The sequence below is a fragment of the Balaenoptera acutorostrata genome, chromosome 19, assembly GCF_949987535.1.
Source record: "Balaenoptera acutorostrata chromosome 19, mBalAcu1.1, whole genome shotgun sequence".
In the NCBI taxonomy this organism is placed as follows: domain Eukaryota; kingdom Metazoa; phylum Chordata; class Mammalia; order Artiodactyla; family Balaenopteridae; genus Balaenoptera; species Balaenoptera acutorostrata.
The window spans coordinates 65321340-65347371 of record NC_080082.1 but is presented as its reverse complement, the minus strand read 5'-3'; the positions used below and the strand labels follow the sequence as shown (position 1 = coordinate 65347371).

The window sequence follows — 26032 nt, the reverse complement described above, 5'->3', positions numbered from 1 at the left end:
CCTCCCTAATCGTGCCACCGCAGGACCTGGGAACCTGTTGGCAATGCAAGCTCTGGGGCCTCACCCAGACATAGAGAATCAGAAACCCTGGGGACGGGGCTCAGCACTCTCTGCTTTAAGGAATCCTGGTACCGCTCATTCAAGTTTAAGAACCATGGCTCTACTGCAACTACAATGGGAAATACTAAGTCCCTCATGGTTATTTACATAAAAAGTGCCTATCTCATAGTTCATGCTCAGTAAATAAGAACAATTATTATTACTGTCATTAGCATTAACATCACAATGCTTTCACGTACAGGGCTTGGGAGGATAAGTCAGGGATACCTCTTTGCAGGATCCTTGGCGTTATTTGTGAAAAAGCAATGATTCCTTGACTTGGCAAGTAGCCTCATAGGTATTGATTAAACGCTTTACATAAAAGCATACATTTGTATGTACTACTTGGCATATGTAATTATTTCTTAAAGAGCACCGCAGGAAGCTTTTTTTTTGGTTTTTGGTTTTTGGTTTTTTTTGGCTATGCCGAGTGCCATGCAGGATCTTAGTTGCCCGACCAAGGATTGAACCCGAGCCCTCTGCAATGGAAGCGCAGAGTCCTAACCACTGGACCACCAGGGAAGTCCAGGAGGGCTTCTTAAACTACAGGTAGGCATGATGCCCAAAGAGTTGCATCATTACAAATAAGGCCACATGATTCAGATCTTCAGAACATCAGAACTAACTGCCCTCAAGTCTAAGTGGAGAGTGGAGCTGATATGGTTTCATGTTTGTGACATAAGATGACATGTCATCTAGTTCACAGTAACTGGGGCCTCCCTCTCCCCCTCCTGTCCTCCCCTTGACCTTCAGGACAGGTAGACCCAGGTACAAATATGTTATCAGGAGATGGCCCAGCCTGAAGCTTAGAGGCTTTTCAGGTCATCAGGTCCTGTCCACATCAAAACACCATCAACCCATCTCCTGAACCTACAGCACGCAAGGGAGCACTAAATCCTGGGGAGATGTGAAATCTAGAACCACTGAGGAGATTCCCAGAATGGTGCACAAATGCAAGAACAGTTAAGACACACATTCACAATCAATTCTGCCTGTATTCAACTGGCCACATCTCATTCACATGGTCCCAAAGTTAACTGTAAAGAAAGTGGAGACACGCTGTCCTCCCAGGCATCCAGAAAGAGAAAATGGGGTTGTTAATCATCTAGTCAGTTTATGTCACAATCCATCAACCTGGTCACCAGATACATATTATTTCTCCAATGCATTCTACACTGTCATCCTTTTATTTATTTATTTTTTTTAAGGAAAGAGGCCCTTCTTTTTTTTTTTTTTGAAATTCACGGTCTTTTATTTATTTATTTATTTATTTATCACTGTGTTGGATCTTCGTTTCTGTGCGAGGGCTTTCTCTAGTTGTGGCAAGTGGGGACCACTCTTCATCGCGGTGCGCGGGCCTCTCACCATCGCGGCCTCTCTTGTTGCGGAGCACAGGCTCCAGACGCGCAGGCTCAGTAACTGTGGCTCACGGGCCCAGTTGCTCCGTGGCATGTGGGATCTTCCCAGACCAGGGCTCGAACCCGTGTCCCCTGCATTGGCAGGCAGATTCTCAACCACTGCGCCACCAGGGAAGCCCTGTCATCCTTTTATTATTCCAACAACTCAAAACCCCATCTAATTACTGAGCCCATCTAACCGTTATAATTTCTAGGATGTGTTGTTCTTTGTATCAGGTTCAAGTACTGTTCCTTAACACCAGGAAACTATCAACACAAAATAAATCGTCTCCACTCACACCTAACATATAGTGGGGTCAGGGACATAGTGGAAGGACATGTGAAGGTGCTGAAGAAATAACCGCCAACATAGATTTCTATACTCAGCAAAAGTGTTTTTCAAAACAGAGCACGAAATATGAGAAACATAATAGAAAACTAACTCACACAAAATGAATCCTAAGGTTACATTTAAGGCCAGAGGAAAAGTGATCCCAGGTGAAAAGTCTGCAGTGACAGAAGGAATGAAGATCCAAGAGAAGGATGCACCTGTGAATCAATACAATTGATTCATTATCTGTGTAAAACATGAAAAACATCTCCTTGTTGAGAACAATAAAACTACCATGCGATACTCAATAATATCCCTTACATTGTGCAAAAGGAGGGTAATGGTATTAACTCTATACTTTTTTGTGTTAAAGACATTATAATTTTTAGTTTAAACATTAATAAAATAGGAGTATATACATTCCCAACTAAAAGCGAAGTTTAGAATGTAAATAATCTACACAAATTTTTAAAAGAATGTATATAAGACACAGAACTGAAGTAAAGATAAGCACACAACAGGAAGATGCATCACACAGGAAATGTATATGGAATAAATGTTTGAATTAGTAGTCAGTAGTTTTCACTGGGTTGAAAAATATCCAGCAATATTCAGTTTATAAGTCACAGTTCGAAGATATGTTACAGGAATAAAGCAAATAAAAACTTGGAAAATATATACCTTATAATTATTAAACAAAAACACAAAAATGGGGCTTCCCTGGTGGCGCAGTGGTTGAGAATCTGCCTGCCAATGCAGGGGACACGGGTTCGAGCCCTGATCTGGGAAGATCCCACATGCCGCGGAGCAACTGGGCCCGTGAGCCACAATTACTGAGCCTGCGCGTCTGGAGCCTGTGCTCCGCAACAAAAGAGGCCGCGATAATGAGAGGCCCGCGCACCGCGATGAAGAGTGGCCCCCACTTGCCACAACTAGAGAAAGCCCTCGCACAGAAGCGAAGACCCAACACAGCCATAAAGAAATAAATAAATAAAACCCAAAAGTTAAAAAAAAAAAAATTAAAAAAAAAAAACCACAAAAATGTGTATTTGTATCTGAAAAATAGATATAAGGAAGAAAATAGCAGGAAGACATATTATACTTTAAAATTTGTATACAATTTTAAACATCAATTCAATTTACATAAAACAATTTTACTATAAGAATAAAGTTAAATCTATAAACAAATTAGAATATTTTAATGTTATCTCAGTAATTAATTTTTATAAGGCAGGAATAACATTGGTTAGGTTCTATTAGGTTCATATACCAAGATGAATAAATCTGACCTAACAGATACATATAGAACTGCATACACCAAACGCAGGATGTTTGCTTTTTAGCACAAACTGAATATATATAAAACTGACAATATATATAGGACCATTAAAAAAAAATCTCTGGGCTTCCCTGGTGGCGCAGTGGTTGGGAGTCTGCCTGCTAATGCAGGGGACGCGGGTTCGAGCCCTGGTCTGGGAAGATCCCACATGCCGCAGAGCGGCTGGGCCCGTGAGCCACAATTACTGAGCCTGCGCGTCTGGAGCTGTGCTCCGCAACAGGAGGGGCCGCGATGGTGAGAGGCCCGCGCACCGTGATGAGGAGTGGCCCCCGCTTGCCACAACTAGAGAAGGCCCTAGCACAGAAACGAAGACCCAACATAGCAATCAATCAATCAATCAATTAATCAATAAAAAAAATAAATCTTTAAAAAAAAAAAAAAAAAAAAAAAAAAAAAAAAAATCTCTAACTTGCATAGAATGTGATAAAACAGAGACTGAAATAAAACAGGACAAAGATTAGAAACAGAAGATGTGATTGAAAACATTTAAAGATGTGCTTGGAAATTAAGTTACAAAATACGAAACAACCCATGCCTGAAGGAAGCAAGGATAATCAAAACTGGAGAACATATTTTTTGAAAATAATGACATCCCCAATGCCAATTTGATAGGGCTTTTATAAGCAGTATAATGGGCAGCAGTCCAGTAAGTTAGGAGAAATAGATGGGATCTGCCCTTATCTTGAGAATATGGGCTTGGGCTGGTCACCTGACTTCTCTGCACCTCAGTTTTCTAATCATTAAATTGAAGGGGTCTCCATGGTCCTTTAAAGTGTTCAAGTCCTATTATTTAAAGCATAATCTTGTTCTTAAATTATTATAGGATATCCAACTTGAGACTTCACTTTACAATATTTGAGAACTAATAACATCCCTACATATTCTCATGAGATGCAATTAATAAATTACACTAAAAGGAATCTCCAGGCCCAAATGGTTTCACCAGAGAATTCTACCAAACATTTAGAGAAGAAATAAAACCAATTCTACAAAATCTCATCCAAGTTGGGGGCGATGGAGTCGGGGTGGGGGAATACTTCTTAGTTCATTTTGGGAGGCCAGTATTACTCAGATACCAATAACAGTACAAAAATAAATAAATAAAATATAGACCAATATGCTCATGATTTTACACATAAAATTTCTCAACAAAACACTGGCAAAAGGAATGTATGTATATATACACACACACACACACACACACATATATATCATTATATTCCATATTCCATGACTGCAGGGATTACTTTGCAGAAATACAAGGCTGGTTCAACATTCAAATCCAGTCAGACAATCCATCATATCAACAGGCTACAGAAGAAAAGTCATATGATCACATCAACTGAAGTAGAAAAGTCATCTGACAAAATTCAACACCTATTCATAATGAAAGCTCTTAGCAAATGAGAAGGGAAACCTTCCAAACTAGATAAAAAACATCTATATAAAAACCCACATTATCATCTTATTTAATGGTCAAGCAACACTGAACGCTTTCCCCTTAAAATTAAGAACATGACAAGTGGGCTTCCCTGGTGGTGCACTAGTTAAGAATCCACCTGCTAATGCAGGAGACATGGGTTTGAGCCCTGGTCTGGGAAGATCCCACATGCCACAGAGCAATTAAGCCCATGTGCCACAGCTACTGAGCCTGTGCTCTGGAGCCCGTGAGCCACAACTACTGAGCCCGTGTGCCACAGCTACTGAAACCCGCATGCCTAGAGCCAGTGCTCCACAACGAGAAGCCACTACAATGAGAAGCCCGTGTACTGCAACGAAGAGTAGCCCCCGCTCGCCAAAACTAGGGAGAAGCCTGAGTGCTGCAATGAAGACCCAATGCAGCCAAAAATATATAAATTTATTTTAAAAAGAACAAGTGTGTGCTCTTTCACCATTTCTATTCAACATTGTACAGGAAATTCTAGCTAGTAGAACAAAGACAGGAAAAGGAAATAAAACGGATACACATAAGGAAGAAATAAGATGTTCACTATTCACTGATAACATTGCTTATGAAGAAAATCCTGATGAATCTACCAAAAAAAAAAAAAAAAAAAAAAAACCGGCTAGAACTAATAACTGAGTCCAGCAAGGGCACAGGATACAAGGTCAACATATAAAAATTAATTATATTTCCCTATAACAGTAATGATAATGAGCAAACTGAAATGAAAAACTCAATACCACATATAATGACTCCAAGAAAAGGTGCATGGATAAAGATCTAACAAAATATGTTCAGGATCTGTAAGGTGAAAATTATAAAACACTAATGAAATAAGTCAAAGAACCTAAATAAATGGAGAGACATACCACGTTCATGGAATGGAAGACTCAACATAATAAAGATGCCAAATCTCACCAAAATGATCCACAGATTAATGTAACATCCATAAAAAACCCCACAAGATGTTTTTAAAATATAGACAAGCACATGATAAAATTTATACAGAAAACCAAAGGAAAAATTGACATGGAAAACTAAATCAATTTTTAAAAATAAAGAAGATGGAATCACTTTACCCAATTTTAAGATTTAATGATAGCTACAGTATTCAAGATAATGTGGTATTAGCAGAGGTTTAAATACCCAGATCAACAGGATAATATAAAGAACTCAGAAATAGACCAAAATGAATATGCCCAACTGATTCTTTACTAAGTTCATTTCAATAGAGGCAGGACAGTCTTTTCCACAAATGGTACCAGAACAACTAAACATCCTGAGGCAAAAAACACAACCTAAACTTCACATGGTAATACAAAAATTAACTCAACATGAACTAGAGATTTAAATATAAAAGGTAAAACTATAAGACTTTTAGGAGAAAATATTCAGGACCTAGAGCTTGCTGAAGACTTCTTAGACAAGACATGAAAAGCAGGAAGAAGGGGCCTTCACAATAATGCCATGGATTAACGTGACAAAAATGACTTGGCCTACAATGGGAATACAAAACTAGACATGCGGTCATTTGAAAGGCCCTCAGGAGGGTTCAGAGTGAATACATGATTATTTTTATGTCTTTCTGTACAGTATATTTCTTAACATGAAGGAATACTATCACATGTTGCTCAAAAAAAAAACCAAAAAACAAAAAATAAACCAAAACTGCGAAGAAGGAATTTCAAAATACCCTGACAAAAGATACTAGTCATTAGTCATTATACTGGGACTAAGCCAATGGCAACAACTGTGGAACACACATGTACCTGCACCCACACATGCTCATTTCATCTGTTAAAATTCTAGTCACTTTACTTGACAGTGACTCTTCACACAATCTTTTGTAAGATTAAAAATGAGATTACCTCTCTGCATGTATCGTTATCCTTTAGCTTAATTTAGCTATGTGTTTCATTTTGTTCTGGCTCTAATTCGACCTCTAGAAAGTCACTGAGGTGGACCTGAAGAAGCCTCTCTAAGGAGGAATCAGAAGGAAGAACTGGGATTCATCTGGGAAGGTCGCACAGCTACACTGTCATTGTCACCCCACAGAAAAAAAAAAAGAAAAAATAAACAAGTAGATTAAGTATGAGTGTTAGGTGGTTAAAGACACATGACACAGTATGTTTTCAAAAAATCAGTCTCAAATATGCAGTAAAATGGGCCCATTCATACATACATACATCTTTATCTCCTTAAATATGAAAGTATTTCATAAGTCAAGCCTTCATATTTCTCAAAAAAACATATGCTACTCAAGGATAGAGACAATGTTGTAGAACAAAGTTGGCTTTCAGTAAATGTTTTCAGACATACCCTCAACTGTCTAAATCTCCTGACATTGGACAGCAGCGCATGTATATTCAAGACAAATAAAAGGAACAAGGCCCTCTGATCCCTGCAACAACACTCCCCTTACCTCAAATAAACTAAGGAAGGGATGACAAATTGCCACAGGCTCATCACGGAAATCTGAAAGCTGTGTTTGCATTTCTCTCTTTTCTCGTCTCCTCCTCTTTTATTTAAATATCCCTGATATAATTTTGTAATGTAAAACTAAGGAGAAAGATGTGGCTGAGGGTTTTGCTAAGTGCACAATAAAGATTTGATCACTCTCCTGTGTGAATTTTCAGATACAGAATAAGTTTCTAGGCTGAGGCCATTTCTAACATGACTCTTTAGATGACAACTGATATCCTGCAATAGCTTTTCTCATGGGGAAGAAAAATGAGAAGTTTCTCTTTGGTATGAATGATCAGATTCTGAGTACGATGTCTCCTCTGGCAAAAGATTTTCCTCAGTTGTTACATGCAAAAAGTCTTTCCCCAATAGGAGTTCTTGAAGACTGACTGAGGATTGCCCACTTGTGAAGGTTCTTCCCACATCTGTCACACTGACAGGGTTTCTCCCAGTATGAACCCTCTGATGCTGAGTGAGGGATGAGCTGCGACTGAAGGCCTTTCCACACTCACTGCACTCATAGGGCTTCTCTCCAGTGTGGATGACAGAATGTCGAATGAGGCTTGTCCTCCAGCAGAAGGTTTTCCCACACTCCATGCATTCATAGGGCTTCTCTCCACCGTGAATCCGCTGGTGCCTGGTGAGGCCTGACCTGCGGTTAAAGGCCTTCCCACACTCCATGCACTCGTAGGGCTTCTCTCCAGCATGGATGCTGATGTGTCGAATGAGGTCTTTCCTAGTGCTAAAAGCTTTCCCACATTCTTTGCACTCAAAAGGTTTTTCTCCAATATGGGCCCTTTTATGCAAGATGAAAGTATAGCAGTAGGTAAAGGCCTTTCCACATTCAGTGCACACATAGGGCTTCTCTCCAGTGTGGATGATGGCATGTCGAATGAGGTTTGCCCTTTGGCAAAAGGCTTTGCCACATTCCATGCATTCATAGGGCTTCTCTCCACTGTGAATCCGCTGGTGTCTGGTGAGGTATGACCTACGGTTAAAGGCTTTCCCACACTCCATGCACTCATAAGGCTTCTCTTCAGTGTGGATGCTGAAGTGTCGAATGAGATCTGACCGATTGCTAAAGGCTTTCCCACATTCTTTGCATTCATAGGGTTTTTCTCCAGTGTGGGCTCTTTTATGTAAGATAAAAGTGGAGCAGTGGGTAAAGGCCTTTCCACATTCACCGCACACATAGGGCTTCTCCCCGGTGTGACTCCGCTGGTGCTGCTTGAGGTGTGACCTGCGGTAGAAGGCCTTCCCGCACTCAAGGCACTTGTATGGCTTCTCTCCGGTGTGGATGACATAGTGTTGGATGAGGTCTGTGCTGTCACAAAAGCCTTTCCCACATTCACTGCATTCAAAGGGTCTCACTCCACTATGAATCTGCTGGTGCCAGGTGAGATGTGATCTGCGGTTGAAGGATTTTCCACACTCCACACACTCAAAGGGCTTCTCTCCCGTGTGGATGATGTAGTGTCGAAGGAACCCTGTCTTATCTCTAAAGGCTTTCCCACATTCTTTGCACACAAAGGGTTTTTCCCCAGTGTGGCTTCTGTTATGTAAGACTAAATTGGAGCGGTGGGTGAAGGCCTTTCCACACTCACTGCACTTGTAAGGCTTCTCTCCAGTGTGAATCCGCTGGTGCCTCGTGAGGTGTGACCTGCGGTTGAAGGCCTTCCCGCACTCTGTGCACTCATAGGGCCTCTCCCCGGTGTGGATCATGTGGTGCTGGAGGAGGTGTGTGCTCTTAATAAAGGTTTTCCCACACTCTGTGCATTCATAGGGCTTCACGCCAGAGTGAATCTGTTCATGTCGAATAAGGAAGCAATTCTTGTTAAAAACTTTCCCGCATTCCTCACACTTATAGAGGTGTTTCCCTTCATGTATCAAGGGTCCTTTCACTGGTCCATGTGAGTCACATTCATAAAGAATATCTCCTGGAAAGACTCGCTGCTGAACAATCCTTGAGTGACAACCATCATGTGTCCCTAAACCACCATGTTCAGGGCTCATTTGCCCAGAGAGCTTCTCCCTCTGGGGGTCCATCCCTGGTCTCAAGTGGCCTTCATGCATTTCCAGTGGCCCATCCTGATCCTTGGTTTGTCCCAACCGGGAGTCCCCTGAGGCTCGCTGAGTCGGTTGTTCCTGGGGTGAGACTTCCTCAGACAAGGCCAGGTGAGAAGGGGCAGGCTCTGTAGTGTCAGGTTTTGTGTTGTCACCTGAAGGGAGTACAATACACAAAAAGGCATATAAGTGATGGCAACATAGAAGAAACTAAATCACCATGTCAGTGAGAAGATGAAAATAGTGGGTCTGTACCTGCTGTCTTTTCAAATCTCTGAAACCCAGGTGTGCAATTTCTTTCTTTTTGGTTCTTAGATTCTTGAAAATTTTAGAGGGAAAACCCAAAGGGACAGCATGGGCATGGGACAGAATGTCTGGAGACGAGGGGCAGGTAGACAGAGGAATGATGACACTGCGTGTGGTGAGTTTGCTCGAAGCCAGAACATCTCAAGGTGCTACAGGAAGCCAGCAAAGGGTCACCTAGTGCAGTAGGTGGGAGACAGGAAGAGGTCATGCAGGCTTCCCAGATGCGGCCAGACCTACTGACGTATAGAGAAAATGGGAAGGCCCTGTCAGCCTTTGGAAATAGAACGAACAAAGGCACAGAGTCTTCCAGAATCAGGGAACTGCAGTGCATGAGAGGATAAGGTTGGTGAGAGTGGAGCTCCCAAGATGGGATTAGTGTCCTTACCAGAAAAGATACTAAGGAGCTTGCTTCTTTTCTCTGCCATGTGAGGACAGAATGAGAAGGCTGCCATCTGCACACCAAGGAGCAGGTCCTCATCAGACGCCAGATCTGCCAGCATCTTGATCCTGGATTTCCCAGACTCCCGAACTGTGAGAAATAAACGTTACTTGAGTTGCCCACTCTGTGGCATTCTTGTTACAGCAGCCAGACTAAGACAGGAGGGTATGAGTAATGTTCTCATTCTGGAGTTCGGTGATGTTAAGAATATTATTTTCAAAAAGAAACAAATGAGCAAATAATTTAATTAATACATCAATTAATCAAGGTCACTGATGAATCAGTGATGACAATGTCCCCATAAAACCAAGGTTTATGATTAACTGAAACCTGTACCTGAGGTCCACTACACAAAAGTTAGAGGTCACATGAGTATTATGGTTAAGAACATGGTCTCTGACCACAAAAACCCTAGGCCCAAGTTCCAAAAGAACGCAATATTAGCTTTGTGGCGTCTGGTAAGGCACTCAAAATTCCATAGGCCTTCATTTTCCTCTTCTGAAAAATAAAGCTAAAAATAGAGCCCACCTTGTAGGACTGCTACAAGGATGAAGTGAAACACTGCATATACCATGTTCAGCAGGGTGCCAGACACAGGGCAAAAAGTCAATCAATTAGCTTTAATTTTTTATTATGGGTTAGTCCAATAATGTACACCTGGGACCTAACTAGGCAGCATGTAAATTGGAGGTGTGAGAATGAGAATGTGTGGATTAACCTTGGAGAGCATTTAAGAGTAAAGAGAATGAGCCATGAGATGCCCCATGAGCCAACATTCAAGTGATGATCAGAGAGGGAGAATGAAGGTCCAGTGAGAAGAGGGGCAAAGAATCCAAGAGGGTCAAATGCTCAAACACGACACAGTCTGAAAAGTCTGTGCTGCGTCCTGAGCTCATATGGCGTGGCGGTCAAGAGTGCTGGCTCTGGAGTAGAACAACTCGACTCAAATTCTGCCTGTACCCAGCCAGCTAATGTTGGACAAATTCTTATCTGTTTCCTGTCTAAGCTTCCTTGTCTGAAAAACTGAGAGGCTCTCAGTTTCTGCCTCATAGGCTGCTGTGAAGGCTAAATGAGAAAATGTCTGTAAAGCACTGGGCACAGTGCCAGGTGTGTTCAGTAAATTGTGGCCCATCGCTCATGATCGTTTATGGTTGTGCTGTATTTGAAGATTGGGAGCAAAGCAGTGACCGTGTAAGGAAGAGTTTCAGCGCTGTGGTGCAAAGGAACCTCCCTCAGACCTCAAAGAGCAAAGGGAACATTACCAAGAGCTGCCAAGGATAGGGACAGATGGAGTCTTTCATAGATGAATGGTGGGGATGTTAAAGGGGGCGGACACTCTGCAGAACTGTCTGGAGTTTCTATCAAAGCTGAACATACAGCTACTCCAGGACCTGACCTGCACACATACCAGAATGTATTCCTAATGGAAATCAGTGCTTACATGCACCAAAAAACATAACATGAATATTCTCAGCAGCATTAAGCTGAAAACAACAGGAGTACCCATCAGAAGGGGGATGGATCAATGAAGGGCAATTTTTCACGCAATGAGATATTACACCATATTAAGAGTAAACAAATTCTAACCACAGGCAACCACATGAAAAGAATCTCAGACATGATGATCAAAAGAAGACATATATGACAAAGAGCATGCTATGGGGTTCAACAGTCCAAACTAATTGATGCCGACAGTCTAAATAGGGGTTACCGAGCACAAGGGGCTATCGAGGGCGTGAGATCCCAATGAGATGCTGGAAATAGTCTACATATTGACTGAGGTGGTGCTTACGTGGGTTAAACATACGCAAGCATTCATGAAGTTATTAACCTCTTAAGATTTTTACACAACACAGGGTGTGAGTTACACCTCATTCAAAAAGTGCAAGAAAATTTTAGTAAATGAGATGGACGGAACTCAAGCATAGACATCTCTTGCAAGAATGAGACAGCTTCTCCAAAAAGATGGATTTTACAGGGAAAGTAGAGTCAATGTCAGTGTGAAGCCATTAGAGAGACAGAAGCATTTTCTATTTACTTTCCCCGAGTGTGAGGCAACTGAACATATCTTTATGTTACAAAAGAGGCAGAAAAGGTGAGAAGCAGCAGTTCCCTGAAAAGGTTTGGCCTAGACTCTGGCACATGAATTGGCCTTGGTCAGGGCTGAGATCTCCTCTAGGGAGGTGAGGAAGGAAGTTACACATATGAGAGAATTAGATGAATGTGGAAGGGTTTAAGGATTAAGCAACACAAGGATATAGGCTCTATTTTCTTTTTTTCTTTTTTAAGATTTTTTTGACATGGACCATTTTTAAAGTCTTCACTGAATGTGTTACAATATAGCTTCTGCTTTATGTTTTGGTTTTTTGGCTGCGAGGCATGCAGGATCTTAGCTCCCCGACCAGGGATCGAACCTGCACCCTCTGCATTGGTAGACGAAGTCCCAACCACTGGACCGCCAGGGAAGTCCCACAGGCTCTACCTTCGACATGAAAACATGCTGAGGGCTCAGTGGCTGGGGGAGTGCTGAAGGTTGGGAACAAGATCTTGGTGGCTGCGGGGGCCACCGTGGGAGACAGGGCTGACTAGAGGCACAGAGGAGATGTGGGGAGACCAGCCAGGAGTGTGCTGGCATCACCCAGGCAAAAGCTGAAAACTTGGACCGAGGGTGTGGGGGGGGCATCTTGTACTGGTGGTGGAGGTGACAGACTCAGGAAGCGTGCATGCAAAACGGACAGCATTTGGAGGGCTTGGTGGAGATGGGGGTGTTGAGGAGTTGTCTGAGGCTGCACCCAGCCTTCTAACATGCACGGGAGGTGGGAGAAACGGGCAAGGTCAAAAGCCCCCTCTTAGGCATGTTGAACATGAGGTGCCTTGAGGTTTAAGCAAACAGGAGGGATAGGAAAACTAGGGCAGGGGAGTGCTTCTGGGTGTCTGACTGACACTCAGAGTGTGGGTGGATGGAGAAGGTGGGAAAGGGTGAGATACAGAGCATAGTTGGAAAGGCCCTGTTTACTTGCAGTTCAGAAGGAAATGTGAGATACTATCATTACTCACTAGCACTAATCCCACGATGTGAATAATACTAATAGGTTACTTTTGCTGAGCCACTCACTATGGGTCAGGCCCAGTGCGAAGCAGTTTCATACATAATCTATTACATCCTCCAACCACCCAACGAGACAGAAACGATTATGACTACAATTTCTCAGGAACAGACTGAGTGTAACTGACCACACTGATCAAACCATTTCATTCCTTTCCTTGAAAACACTTAGCCTCATTTCCCAGCCCCAGGAAAAAAATGACAAAGTCGAGTATCTTGTCAGTGGAATGTGAGTGGAAACAATGTGTTGGAAGTGGGTGTGACATTTTCCCTTCTCTGTTTTCCCTCTGCCAGCTGGAGGATGCCAGGAACCCTGAAGGTCTCACGCTGATGACAGAAGGTAGCTGAGTCACTGAATAACTGTGTGGTCAGAGCTCCCTACTGATCCACATCGCCCTTGGTTCAAGAAGAACACTTTTCGTGTGCTGAGCCATGGAGATTTTGGAATACACCTGTTAGAACAGCTAGATTTACCTTGGCCAAACTTATATACAAAGGCACAACGGGATCATGGAACTTCCCCAGGGCCACAAATCTGTGTGGTGTGTCACACCTAGTTTTTAAGCCCAAGTACATGGAGCCAAGAGCCTGAACTTACCTGATACGCCCCACACCTCCCCAGGAGCAGTGGAGAGTGTTATGGGGTAGAGGGACCACAGGTTAAAAGGTTCCACAGATCCCACGCCTCCAGAGAGGCCACGACAAGAAAATTCTCACTAATTTTATAGTTAATGGTCCTCTTGCTGTCTGCAACCTGCTGTGATGCCCGCTTGGCCAGCTGTTGGCACTCACCTGGGCAGGAGCTCGGGGAGTGGCCTCTCTTCGACGTCTGTAACTCTGGGCTGTGCTCCAGTGGGTGGATCAGCTCTGGCTTGGGCAAAGGACACCCTGTTCACAGAGAAAAAAAGAGAACATGGGGATTTTGGTGAGAAGAAAGAAACCTCTCAACCCAGACTGGGACTGCAGGATTTGCAAGAGACCTCGGAATGTAGCTGCTCCCATCCATGCAAACAAAATGCTGCAACTGAGAAACAAACTGTAAAAACACCATCCTTTGTCCCCGAAGACTGTAGACATTAGTGCTGGTTGCATAGACAGCACCAACTCCCTTTGATCTCCATCCCACAGAACCCAGCACCGTTCAGACGTACCTCCTGAAGACGTTTTCTAATTCATTCAAGTCAGGGACCTCAACCTCCTGTGCATCAGCAACACCTGGGGTGCCCAGCTACCACCACACAGCAGTTCAAACAAAATCTCTGGGAAGGGCCTGGGCATCAGATTTTAAATGCTCCCCAGGCGATAGTAGCCAACCTGGCAGGCTAAGAAGCCCTGGTCTCCATCATCCCACAAATGGCATCATCGGTATCTGAGGTAGGCAGGTTACCTACGACAGCCGCTCTGAATAAAAAGAAAGCTTTATTTCAGGAAGGGCTGAGTGACGTCCTCACAGCTCCTGCCATCCAGAAGCATCTTGCGACTCCTGTGAGGGAACCAGCCTGAGCATCAGAACCAATGAAGCAAAGAAACAGATACCTGGGTTGGCACCCCCAACCTGGAAGCCAGCATCACCTCTGAGCTGCTTCTTAGATAATAAATTTCCTTCAGGGTGTAGACTGTTTGAGCTGGTCTGTCATGTATACCCAAACATATATCAACCAATGTGGGGGTAAAGACTGTAGATAAATCAATGGCAGAGGTACCAGGACCCGCACAGAAAGCACATCTGCAGATCCTGAAACAAAGCTCAGGATTCGTTAGTCATCACTAAGCAAATGTTCACTCCTGTCTGCTACATGCTCAGCACGGGGCTCAGGGACAGGGCAGTGGAAAGTGAAGGAGTCTTTCTTCAGCTGTCAGGAGTCACACTCTCTGCAACTGCAGGGCCTTTGCACGTGCTGTCCCTTCTAACTGGAAGGCTGTTTTTTTCCCTACTTTGCTCGTTCTAGATTACTCTAATTCTTCGGGTCTCAGCTCAAATGTCACTTCCTGAGAAGACTGCACTGAACTGTGGCTCCTGAGCCCAGGTGCTTCATCAATCTGCCATGTTGCCATGCAATTTTTAAATCCTAACAGTTAAGTCAAAACTAATATTTAGTCGACTTCTTGTTTCCAGTTCTGCCTGTAAGGAGCTTCCAAGTCGCCACTCCATCCTAACAACAAGTGGCAAGCTGAACAGACTGAAAAATCAACAAGTCTTCTTGGATCAATAACAGAAGGGAGGAAACAAGGTAAACTGCTATCCCCAGGATTGGAGACACAGGGAATACAGTCAGTCACAGCTTACAAGAGCAGAGACTCATGAGCAGAAACTGCCACAGGAACCAGCGCCAGGATAGGAAACCTGAACGGTAATGAATGGATTGGTGGAGGTTCAGTGCAGACAACTCTGAGAGTAAAAAAAAACTCCAGGGGACGCAGTCACAGGCAGGCCCTCACAGTATTATGAGATTTCTCTCCAGAAGCTCAATCAAGTTCCCACAAAAAATAGAAGAGAAAAATTCCCTTGGGCTTCTGGCAGGGGGGAAGGAAAAAGAACCAATTCTGAAATATACCAGAGCACTCTGTCTTTAACCAGGCCTGTCCTCAGAAGAAACTAGTTAACCAGAGCCTAAACTGCTGGGGTTTTATCAGAGCCTAAATGGCCTGGAAGAAGGGAAATACCCAACTCCAGTCAACTTTGGCCATCCTGTCCTACCTTAGTGGAGGAGATAAACACTTGTGACATTCACAGTCCAGAGGGATAGGCCCACTAAAAGACTGAGTCCAAATCATAGAACTATAGAACACTCTTTCCCTCCTGCCCTGCCACTACATTTCTTTTTTTTTTTTTTTTAATTTATTTTATTTTTGGCTACATTGGGTCTTTGTTGCTGCGCGTGGGCTTTCTCTAGTTGTGGTGAGCGGGGGCTACTCTTTGTTGTGGTGCGCAGGCTTCTCATTGCGGTGGCTTCTCTTGTTGTGGAGCATGGGCTCTAGGTGCACAGGCTTCAGTAGTTGTGGCTTGCAGGTTCTAGAGCACAGGCTCAGTAGTTGTGGTGCATGGGTTTAGTTGCTCCGCGGCATGTGGGATCTTCCCGGACCAGGGCTCGAACCCGTGTCCCCTGCATTGGCAGGCGGATTCTTAACCACTGCACCACCAGGGAAGTCCCGTCCACCACATTTCTAAAGGCCTATTTACAGCAGTTACTTTTGCCCAGTATATCATATGCAGCTATCAAAAAAAATTATGAGTCACGCTAAAAGTCAAAGAACACAATTTGAAGAGACAGAGCAAGCATCAGAACCTGACATGTAAGGGATGCTGGAATTATCAGATCAGGGATTTTAAATGACACTGATTAATATGCGAAGGGCTTTAATGAACAAAAGTAGACAGCATGCAAAAACAGATGGGCATTGTAAGCAGACAGAAGGAAATCCTAATTAAGAACCAAAAAAAATGCTACAGATCAAATAACACTGAAGAATGCCTCTGGTGGACTTATCAGTAGACTGGACACAGCTAAAGAAAGAATCTCTGAGTTTGAGGATATATCAATAGAAACCTTCAAAACTGAAAAGGAAAGAGGACAAAGACTGAAAAAAACAGAATATCCAAGGACCATAGAACTATAAAAGGTGTAATATACAAGTAATGCAAATTTAAAAAGGGGAAAAAATGAGAAAAAGAAACAGAAGAAATACATGAAACAACAATGACTGGGAATTTCCCAAAATTAATGTCAAACACCAAACCACAGATCCAGGAAGCCAAGAGAACACCAAGCATGATAAATGCTCACTACCCCCACCCCTGTCCCCCAGCAAAAAAAAACAAACAACCACACCTAGGCATACCATTTAAAAACTACAGAAAATTGAAGCTAAAGAAAAAATCCAGAGAGAAGCCGGAGGTCAAAACAAAACATCTTACCTATACAGGAACAAAGACAAGAATTACATATGATTTCTCCTCAGAAATCACATAAGAAGAGAGCGGAAAGATTTAAAGTGTTCAGAGAAAAACCTCACCAATCTTGAATTCCATACCCTGTGAAATTATCCTTCAAAACTGAAAGAGAAATAAAGAATTTCTCAAAGAAACAAAAATTGAGGGAATCTGTTGCCAGTAGACCTATCTTACAAGAAATGTTAAAATAACTTCTGTAGAGAGAAGGAAAATGATGTAGGTCAGAAACTCAGATCTAAATACAGAAAGGAGGAATACTGCAAGAGGAATAAAAGAAGGTAAAGTTAAAACTTTTAGTTGTCTTAACCAATCTAACAAGTAACAGTCTGTTCAGAATAATAACAGTAATAATGTATTCAATTATGCTTATGTACATAGCTTACACACGCTTATATATATATACATACATACATATGCTTATTTTTATATATGTATAAAATATATGTACCCATTATATATGCACTTACATAGTGAAACAAATGGCAGCAATGATATGAAGGATGGGAGGACAGAATTAAGATTATTTTGTTATAAGGTCTCATGTTACCAGTGAAGTGATATAGTGTTATTTGAAAGCAGACTTAGATTAGTTGCCCTTTGTCACATTATCATTTACATTAGCACTCCTACAAAATGAAATACTTAGGTATAAATCTAAGAAAATATGTACAAGATTTATATGAGGAACTCCACAAAACTCTGATGAATGAAATCAAAGAACAAAATAAATGGAGAGAGATTTTATGTTCATGGATAAGAAGATTCAGTACTGTCAAGATGTCAGTTCTTCCCAATTTGATCTATAGATTCAATGCAATACCAATCAAAATCCCAGCAAATCATTTTGTGGATATCCAAAACTGATTAAGTTTATTTGGAGAGGCAAAAGACCCAAAACAGCCAACAAAATATTGAAGAAGAACAAAGTGGGAGGACTGACGCTACCCAACCTCAAGACTTACAATAAAGTTACAGTAATGAAGACAGTGTGATGTTGGTGAAAGATCAATGGAACAGAATTGAAAGCCCAGAAATAGACCCACATAATACAGTCAACTAATCTTTGACAAAGATGCAAAAGCAATACAATAGTTAGCAAAGCTAGTCTTTTTAACAAATGGTGCTGGAACAGGACATCCACATATAAAAACAATTACCTAGACAGACCTTATACCCTTCACAAAACTTTACTCAAAATGGATCACAGATCTAAATGTAAAACACAAAACCATAAAATTCCTAGAAGATATTATAGGAGAAAACCTAGATGACTATGGGTATGTGATAACTTTCTAGATACAACACCAAAGGCATAATCCATGAAAGAAATGATTGATAAGCTGGACTTCATAAAAATTAAAAACTTCTGCTCTGCCAAAAGAATGAGAAGACAGGACTTCCCTGGTGGCACAGTGGATAAGAATCCGCCTGCCAATGCAGGGGATGAGGGTTTGAGCCCTGGTCCAGGAAGATTCCACATGCCGCGGAGCAACTAAGCACGTGCACCACAACTACTGAGCCCGCGTGCCACAACTACTGAAGCCCGCGCGCCTACAGCCCGTGCTCCACAACAAAGAGAAGCCACCGCAATGAGAAGCCCGCGCACCGCAACGAAGAGTAGCCCCCGCTCACCGCAGCTAGAGAAAGCTCGCACACGGCAACGAAGACCCAACACAGACAAAAAAAATAAAATTAATTTTAAAAAAAAGAAAAAAAAGAATGAGAAGACAAGCCACACAGTAGGAGAAAATATTTGAAAAAGACATATCTGATAAAGGACAGTTATCCAAAATACACAAATATCTCTTAAAATTAGAAAGTAAGAAAACAAAAATGACCCAATTTTAAAACGAGCCAAATACCTTAACAGACACCTCACCAAAGACAAGAACAAGGACCTTAAAACACATCTCACCAAAGACAATATACACACAGCAAATAAGCATATGAAAAGATGCTCCACAGAATATATCATCAGGGAAATGCAAATTAAAACAAGATACCACTACACAACTATTAGAATGGTCACGGGACTTCCCTGGTGGCGCAATGGTGAAGAATCCACCTGCCAATGCAGGGGACACTGGTTCGAGCCCTGGTCTGGGAAGATCCCACATGCCGCAGAGCAACTAAGCCCGTGAGCCACAACTACTGAGCCTGCACTCTAGAGCCCGCATGCCACAACTACTGAGCCTGAGTGTCACAGCGACTGAAGCCTGCGGGCCTAGAGCCCATGCTCCGCAATAGGAGAAGCCACCGCAACGAGAAGCCCGCACACCACAACGAAGAGTAACCCACGCACTGCAACAAAGAGTAGCCCTTGCTCGCCGCAACTAGAGAGAGCCCACATGCAGCAACGAAGACTCAAAGCAGCCATAAATAAATAGGAAGGAAGGAAGGTCAAAACGTGGAACACTGACAACACCAAATGCTAGCGAGGATGCAGAGCAGCAGGAACTCTCATTCAATGCTGGTGGGAATGCAAAATGATACCACCATTTTGAAGACAGTTTGGTGGGTTCTTAAACAACTAAATATACCTTCACCATAGGATCCATCAACCACAGTTCTCGCTATTTACCCAAAGGTGCTGAAAACTTATGTCCACATAAAAACCTGCACATGGATGTTTACAGCAGCTTTATTCATAATTGCCAAAACTTGGAAGCAAAACTGAGATGTTCTTCAGTGGGTAAATGGATAAAGGATGGTAAATCTAGACAGTAAAATATTATTCAGCACTAAAAAGAAACATGCTATCAAGCCATGAAACGAGAAACAAATGCATATTACTAAGTGAAAGAAGCCAATCTAAAAAGGTTACATACTCTCTGATTCCAGCTATATGACATTCTGGAAAACACAAATGGAGACAGTAAAAAAGATCAGTGGTTGGTGAGGGGGCAGGGATGAATAGAGAGGACTCTTAGGGCAACAAAAAAATTTTGTATGATACTATGATGGATACACGTCATTATACATTTGTCCAAACCCATGGAATGTACAACACCAAGAGTGAACCCTAATGTCAACTATGGACTTTGGGTGATTATGATGTGTCAGTGTAGATGCATCAACTATAACAAATGTACCATTCTGGTGAGAATATTGAGAACGAGGGAGGGTATGCTCGTGTGGGGGGAGGGGGTGTATGGGAAATCTCTATACTTACCTCTCAATTTTGCTGTGAACCTAAAACTGCTCAAAAAAGACAAGTCTTAAAAAAACAATAACTATTTATAGATGTAACCATATTCTAAGGACTGTGCCAAGCAATTTAAATGCATTAAAAAAAAATGAATTAAGTTTATGAACTAATTTAGAAATGAAATGACATAAATATTTAAAATATTGAGTCTTTTCATTCAGGAACAAGGTAAATGTCTTCATGGATCTAAGTCTTTTTTAGGTCCTAAGCAAAGCGTTATATTGACCTTCTTGTGGGCCTTGCATGAAAAATTCTATTTTAGGATTTCCTTATAGCACCCACATGAAGTACATACTGCAATAAGCACCATTTTATAGATGAAGAAACAGAGGCTCAGGCAGATAAAATGATTTGCTGAAACCATGGACATGATGAATGGCTGAGCCAAGATAAAAACCGAAGTCTAGTCATCTCTGGCATCTGGCATCTGTATTTAACTACAAAGCTACACAACACTGTTCCAGAAAATGCTGAGTCCAAGTGTAGGGTGATGACCATGACAACAAGGACGACGATGATATCATTAATAGTAGCGACAGCAGCAGGGGTCACAACTGCTAACCCCGCACACAGCCAGGCGTCAGCACGCACTGTTCTGAGCCACTCACCCTCACGACACACGTGTGAAGTAGGTACTGTATTACTTCATGAGATACTACCTATGAGATGACTGACATACAGAAGCGTTCAGTAGCCTGCCCAGGAACACACAGCTCATAAGCAGCAGAGCAGGGATTAGACACCAGGGGTCTGGCACCAGACCCTGGTCTCCCAAGTGCTACACGAAGAAGGAAGCAGCAAACACTTCCCCGTGGGAGTCAGCAGCCTCAGACCAAGTGGGCTGTGGTGGTGAGAGGGGGGCATGAGCAGAGGAGTCAATCCTCAGGAAACAGGGCCAGAGGAAGGAGCAGACGTGGAGACGCCAGAATTCAGCATTTCATGAACTACTAAAAATAAAAACTTGGGTTCGGAATCCCACACAGTGACACGGTCAAACAGAGACATTTGCACGAACATCATATATCATGTATTCTTACCAACATTTCACAAAAGGACGGACAAAAAATGCAAAGGAGAGCTGTTGACAACCAAGATGTGCCTTTTAAGTTGAATGGATTAAGCTTTAGGAGGGACTCACAACAACGGCCCTATTTTCCTGACTTGCTGAGGACAGCGTGCTGGGAGAATTAAATGAGTAGAGCATGAACAGAGAAACAAGATAAACATACAGCAAGAAATAGAGATGAGGAGGGAGTGGGCCTCAGAGAGCAAGGACTTGCTGACTACCTCCTTCTGCAAAATAGCTGCAGCAGAAAAAAACCACTGTGAAAACAAAGTGACACGAGCAGGCCCACGAGAGAAGGCAGAACAAGAGACCCAGAAGCCAGGGCATAATCATGCTTCTCTAAGTCGCTATATCAGTCCCTCAAGGAGCCCAGCAGGAATTCCTACCTTTGGGTTCTGTGAGACACCCCCATTTCCTCCCAACACATCCTTCTCCTTTGGTTGTGACCAAAGGCAAACTATGTTTCTTGTCCAACCCTCCCTAAGTGAGATACAAAGAGACCAGGCAGCAAGAGTGAGTCCAGAAAATAACTGAAGCTGTGGGGAGGAGGGTAGATGGGCTACAGAGGGCTTCCCAACCACCAGGCCTGGAGCCAGAGGGCGGAATGAAGCAAGTGACAGGTCCCACATGGGGAAGTTGGGAAGGCCTTACCCAGAGAGACCAGGAGCCCGCAGGTCTCCAGCATCACCTCCTGGTACAGGGTCCTCTGGGCGGGGTCCAGCTGCCCCCACTCCTCCCGGGTAAAAGTCACGGCCACATCCTCATAAGTAACAAGCATCTGGAAAGTCAAGCAGAGGCAGTTGTGTTGGTCTTGGGGCTACTGATGGAATCAGAGCCCATCTCTCTCCATGGCAAAGATGCAGAGACCAAACAGCCCCTGAAGGCTGAGCTCTGTGCTGGACTCCAGGAGGCAGACACTGCTCTAGACTGATCACAGCAGCGTAGCCCACAGAAGCCTCCTAGGCAGGAGCCGACGGAGAACGACACGAGGTCAGGAGCCTCCCGCACAGACTGTGAGGCACGGAATGGTGAGGGTGCTGAGATGTCAGACAAATGGGAAAGAATAGCAATGACGACAAAAACAATACCAATAATAATTACAGCAACAGCACCCCAGACTCACTGGTCCTCACTGTGTGCCTGCCTCGTGCTGAGGCATTTACATGTCTTGTTAAAGTGTCTGAAAGTCCCCAGCTCTTAAGTCCCACCCACTCCTGAGGTTTGAATCCGAAGTCCTAAAGTCAGCACTTGCCTGCTGTGTGAAGTTGGGGGCCTCGCTTAATTCCTCTGAACGTTGATTTCTGAATCAATACAATGATTCTCACCGATAATAGTTATGAGAATTAAAGAAAAAAGAAACACGGGGTGACTGGCCACAGCCGGTGAGGTCAATGCCGTTATCATCTTCATGTCAGTCAGGAGACCTGAGGCCCAGGGAGCTCTACCAGTTCACCCAAAGTTTACATGTGTTGTGATCAGAGGCAGGATTTAAAAGCAGGTTCCTCTGGTCTGAGGTCTAACAGCATAACCATGACCCACTGGCAAAGTAAAACCACAGTTAATGAAGATGTGAAGCATTTTAAATAAATTTCCCAGTTATATTCATTTCAGCCACCACTGAAAATAATTCTGCAGACGTGGGCAGAGGCGCAGATTCATCATCACCCACCTCACAGGAGAGTCACCTGAGGTGGTGGTACCTGCTTGGGAAGTGGCAGGGCGTGGACCAGCTCCTGCTGCCATGTGAACCTTGGAGACTCCCAGGGAGACTCCACAACGAGTCATCACTTCTTTTTTCTACCTGAGGCCTGACAGCATGTATCCCGGAGGAAAGAATACTCCAGGGACCAGGGAATAGGAACTGCTGAGGACACTGGAGGCTGTAGCCAGGAGAACAACAGCCTTTGATTGGCCATGATGTCTGTCCTGGCTGAGCAGGATGGAACATTCAGCCAACGGCCACACCGTCTGGCCCTCCCAGGACACGTCTCAGCAGATGGGGGAGTGGGGAGGATTCTGGCAATCGCAAAGACCCTCTGGGGGTTCCTTAAACAACCAATATACCTTTCTTTTGGTCCACACTCTTCCGCCTGCTGAAATGCCATGTCCCTGGTTCATGCCAAGACTGCCTACCGGAAGGAAGCCTGCATGGCTTGCAAAGTTTACTTTAGGTGTCACCTCCAGGCATCCCTCTCCACTGTCTGTAGAGAAGAGGGTAAAAATACAGGCTGTGGCAGCGACATACTGGTTGTTAGTTTCTGCTACTTAAGAACTGCAGTGAACTTGGGCAGGAAACTGAACTTCTCTGAGTCTCAAGTTGTTCTTGTACAAAACAGTGACAATAACAGAACTTAGCTCTGAAAAGGTGAGGATTACATGAGGTGATATATTATGCCTGTCTACCTGCTAACAGCAAAGACTCAATGGAGGCCGGCCGGCTATTATGGTTCTTTTCTCATTGTTTTCTCTTTGCTCCCACAGTATCCTGGACAAATTCAACCAGGAATTTTGCCAGGTTCCCTACACAAAAATGCCAGAACACAGGCAACAGGAAGGGGCCATTTTAAGCTAACTGCTAGAAAAGCCCTCTCCAAATAGGAGACATCTGTGCAGAGGCCAGAAGGATGTGAGAGGGAAGTCCTGCAAAGATATAGGAACAGTGGGACTTCCCTGGCGGTCCAGTGGTTAGGGGTCCATGCTTCCACTGCAGGGGGCGCAGGTTCGATCCCTGGTTGGGGAAGTAAGATCCCCCAAGCCCTGCAGCACAGCCAAAAAAAAAAAAAAAAAAGATACAGGAACAGTACTCCAGGCAAAGGCCAGTGCAAATATAAAGACTGGGGGCGGGGCGGGGCGCGGGGACAGAGAACTTATCATGGTCAGGTTGGTGTGTCTGCAGAACAGTGAGCCAGGGAAGAACGGAAGGTCAGAGGAGGTCGGCCAGGAGGATGGGGAAGCTGGAATTCTAGATTTTAAGTGTGACGGGAAGGAAGGAAGCATCATTCATCCTTCACGCACTGATGAAACACCTGTCGGAGACCCAAAACTGTGGTAAGACCGCGGATAAAATAACGAGTCAGCGCCACTTGTTGTAAGTAAACGACGAGGACAAAGAGAAACCCAATGGCTTACTTAGCCTCCAGCCTGCCCAGGAGCCCTCTCCGAACCAGCGGAGAAGCAGCAATGCCAGCAATATGGTCCACTCACCCGCGCCGGGTCCAACCACGCCGCCGCCATCACGGGACCGTGAGGAGAAAGCGGGGCCGGAGAGGCGGCTCCAGGATTCAGCCGCCCGCCTCCTGCCCAGAGCGGGGGGATGAGGGGGTTGGGGGGGGGGTCACCTCAGCCGACGGTCGCACTCCGAGCCTCAGTTTCCCCGGCGCAAAACGCGCACGAGGCCCAGGCCGTCGCGTCAGAGCCGCGGGGACGGGGTCGGGGCCCCGGCGGGCGCTCACGGGACACTCCCGTACGGAGGACCCGGGGCGGGTGTTGGGCTCGTACACCGACGCAGAGGTAAGACACACCCTCCTCACAGGCCTGCCCAGCTCGGGGCTGGGAAACGCACCCGGCCCATCGCCACAGTCCCCACAGCCCCGGAGGACCCAGCCGGCGCAGACAGATGACGCGGCTCTCCAAATGATCGGAGGTCCCGCCCCCGCCGGCGCGGGCCGCAGGAAACCCCCCCACCCCGTCCTGGGCCGTCACTGGCCCAGCATCGGCGCAAACACGCGGCGCTCAGCCTTCTGGGTAACGTAGTATTTTCCCCCTGCACACAACCAGGTGTGTGGAGCAATTTGCCTCAGAGCATCAGTGAAAGCAGTATTTCTGGACCGTCTCCTCAAGCACCATGAATGGTCTCTATCGGTGGAAAAAGACTCCCAGACTCCCAGATATTTTCTGGCAAGGAATGTGAAAAATGGGTCCTGACCCTGGAATTCCGTCACCTGCTCCTTCCTGTTCATCCCTAGTGTCACTTGAAAGCTCACCGTGTAGAGCCCTGTAGGCCACTGTAAAGAAGTCGTAATATGTCCCCTGTGTGTTCTAGAATATACCCAGGAGTTGTTTAATTTGGTATGTTAATATACACAGAAATGGGAATGATTGTCATGAAGGGAGAAGTTTATGCTCACACATTCCTAGAAACAGGAGACAGGGCACATCACAAAGGGCCACGAGGGGAGACCAGGATGGGTCAGGAGGTAAGAGAGGTGAAGAAAGCATGGTCCAGAGCTTTTACTTTGTTTTCAACAGGAAAGACAAGGCAGGGTAGGATAAACAGTTTGGTATTGGCTGGTTTGAATACTGGCAACAGGCTTTGGAGCATACGGGCTGACCTTATCTGCCCAGCACAGGCCCTTAGATGATGAGAAATATAGTCTCCTAAGTGTAAGAGTCAGAAAGAGGAGGGGTTCCAATTAGGGGCTTTGGGTTGTTTAATTTACACATGAAAGAAATAGCCCCTAAGAGTAGTTTGTTACCTCTAAGAACTGGCTAGTCCTGAAAGGGGCAGGCTCGGGAATTTCCTGGCAGTCCAGTGGTTAGGACTCCATGATCTCACTGCCGAGGGCCCAGGTTCAGTCCCTGGTTGGGAAACTAAGAGCCCACAAGCCACGCTGTGTATTTGGCGACCTCAATTAGTTGTCCTTCGCCATTTTCAGAGGTGTGGGTCTATGAGAAGGGCATGTGGAACAATCTCTCTAAAATACCAATCCCACGGGAGATAACTGGGACCTTACTAACACCATCATCCCTTGAATACCTGCCTTCTACTTGCTCACCTGGACAGCCCCTCCTTGGAATTGCTCCTTGCTCTGTCCATGA

The 26032-nt window shown here is 44.3% G+C and overlaps 1 protein-coding gene across 3 annotated transcripts; it reads right to left on the bottom strand.

Annotated features, from left to right (window-relative positions):
• Positions 1-3564: 3564 nt before the first annotated feature.
• Positions 3565-24819, bottom strand: LOC103016585 (zinc finger protein 543). 3 transcript variants are annotated; one of them, XM_057534222.1, is made up of 5 exons: positions 24419-24819; positions 21866-21992; positions 13781-13876; positions 9829-9972; positions 3565-9292 (listed from the first exon to the last, which is right to left on the bottom strand). In XM_057534222.1, exons 1-5 carry the CDS (start codon positions 24446-24448, stop codon positions 7326-7328), a joined length of 2364 nt encoding a protein of 787 aa, XP_057390205.1. In that variant the 5' UTR covers positions 24449-24819; the 3' UTR covers positions 3565-7325. The 3 variants fall into 3 exon arrangements, with proteins under 3 accessions (XP_057390205.1, XP_057390204.1, XP_057390206.1); XM_057534221.1 differs by lacking the exon at positions 24419-24819 and adding an exon at positions 23279-23979; XM_057534223.1 differs by lacking the exon at positions 21866-21992.
• Between the last annotated feature and the right edge of the window lie 1213 nt (positions 24820-26032).

Bases quoted from the DNA above. Each gene is read 5' to 3' on its own strand.
- LOC103016585 (XM_057534221.1), bottom strand. From the start codon at position 23,332: ATGAACCAGGGACATGGCATTTCAGCAGGCGGAAGAGTGTGGACCAAA. The intron at 21,993-23,278 runs GTATATTGGTTG...TTGACTTTCCAG, and splicing joins GAGTGTGGACCAAAAGAAAG to ATGCTTGTTACTTATGAGGA. The intron at 9,973-13,780 runs GTGAGTGCCAAC...TATTTCTCACAG, and splicing joins CTCCCCGAGCTCCTGCCCAG to TTCGGGAGTCTGGGAAATCC.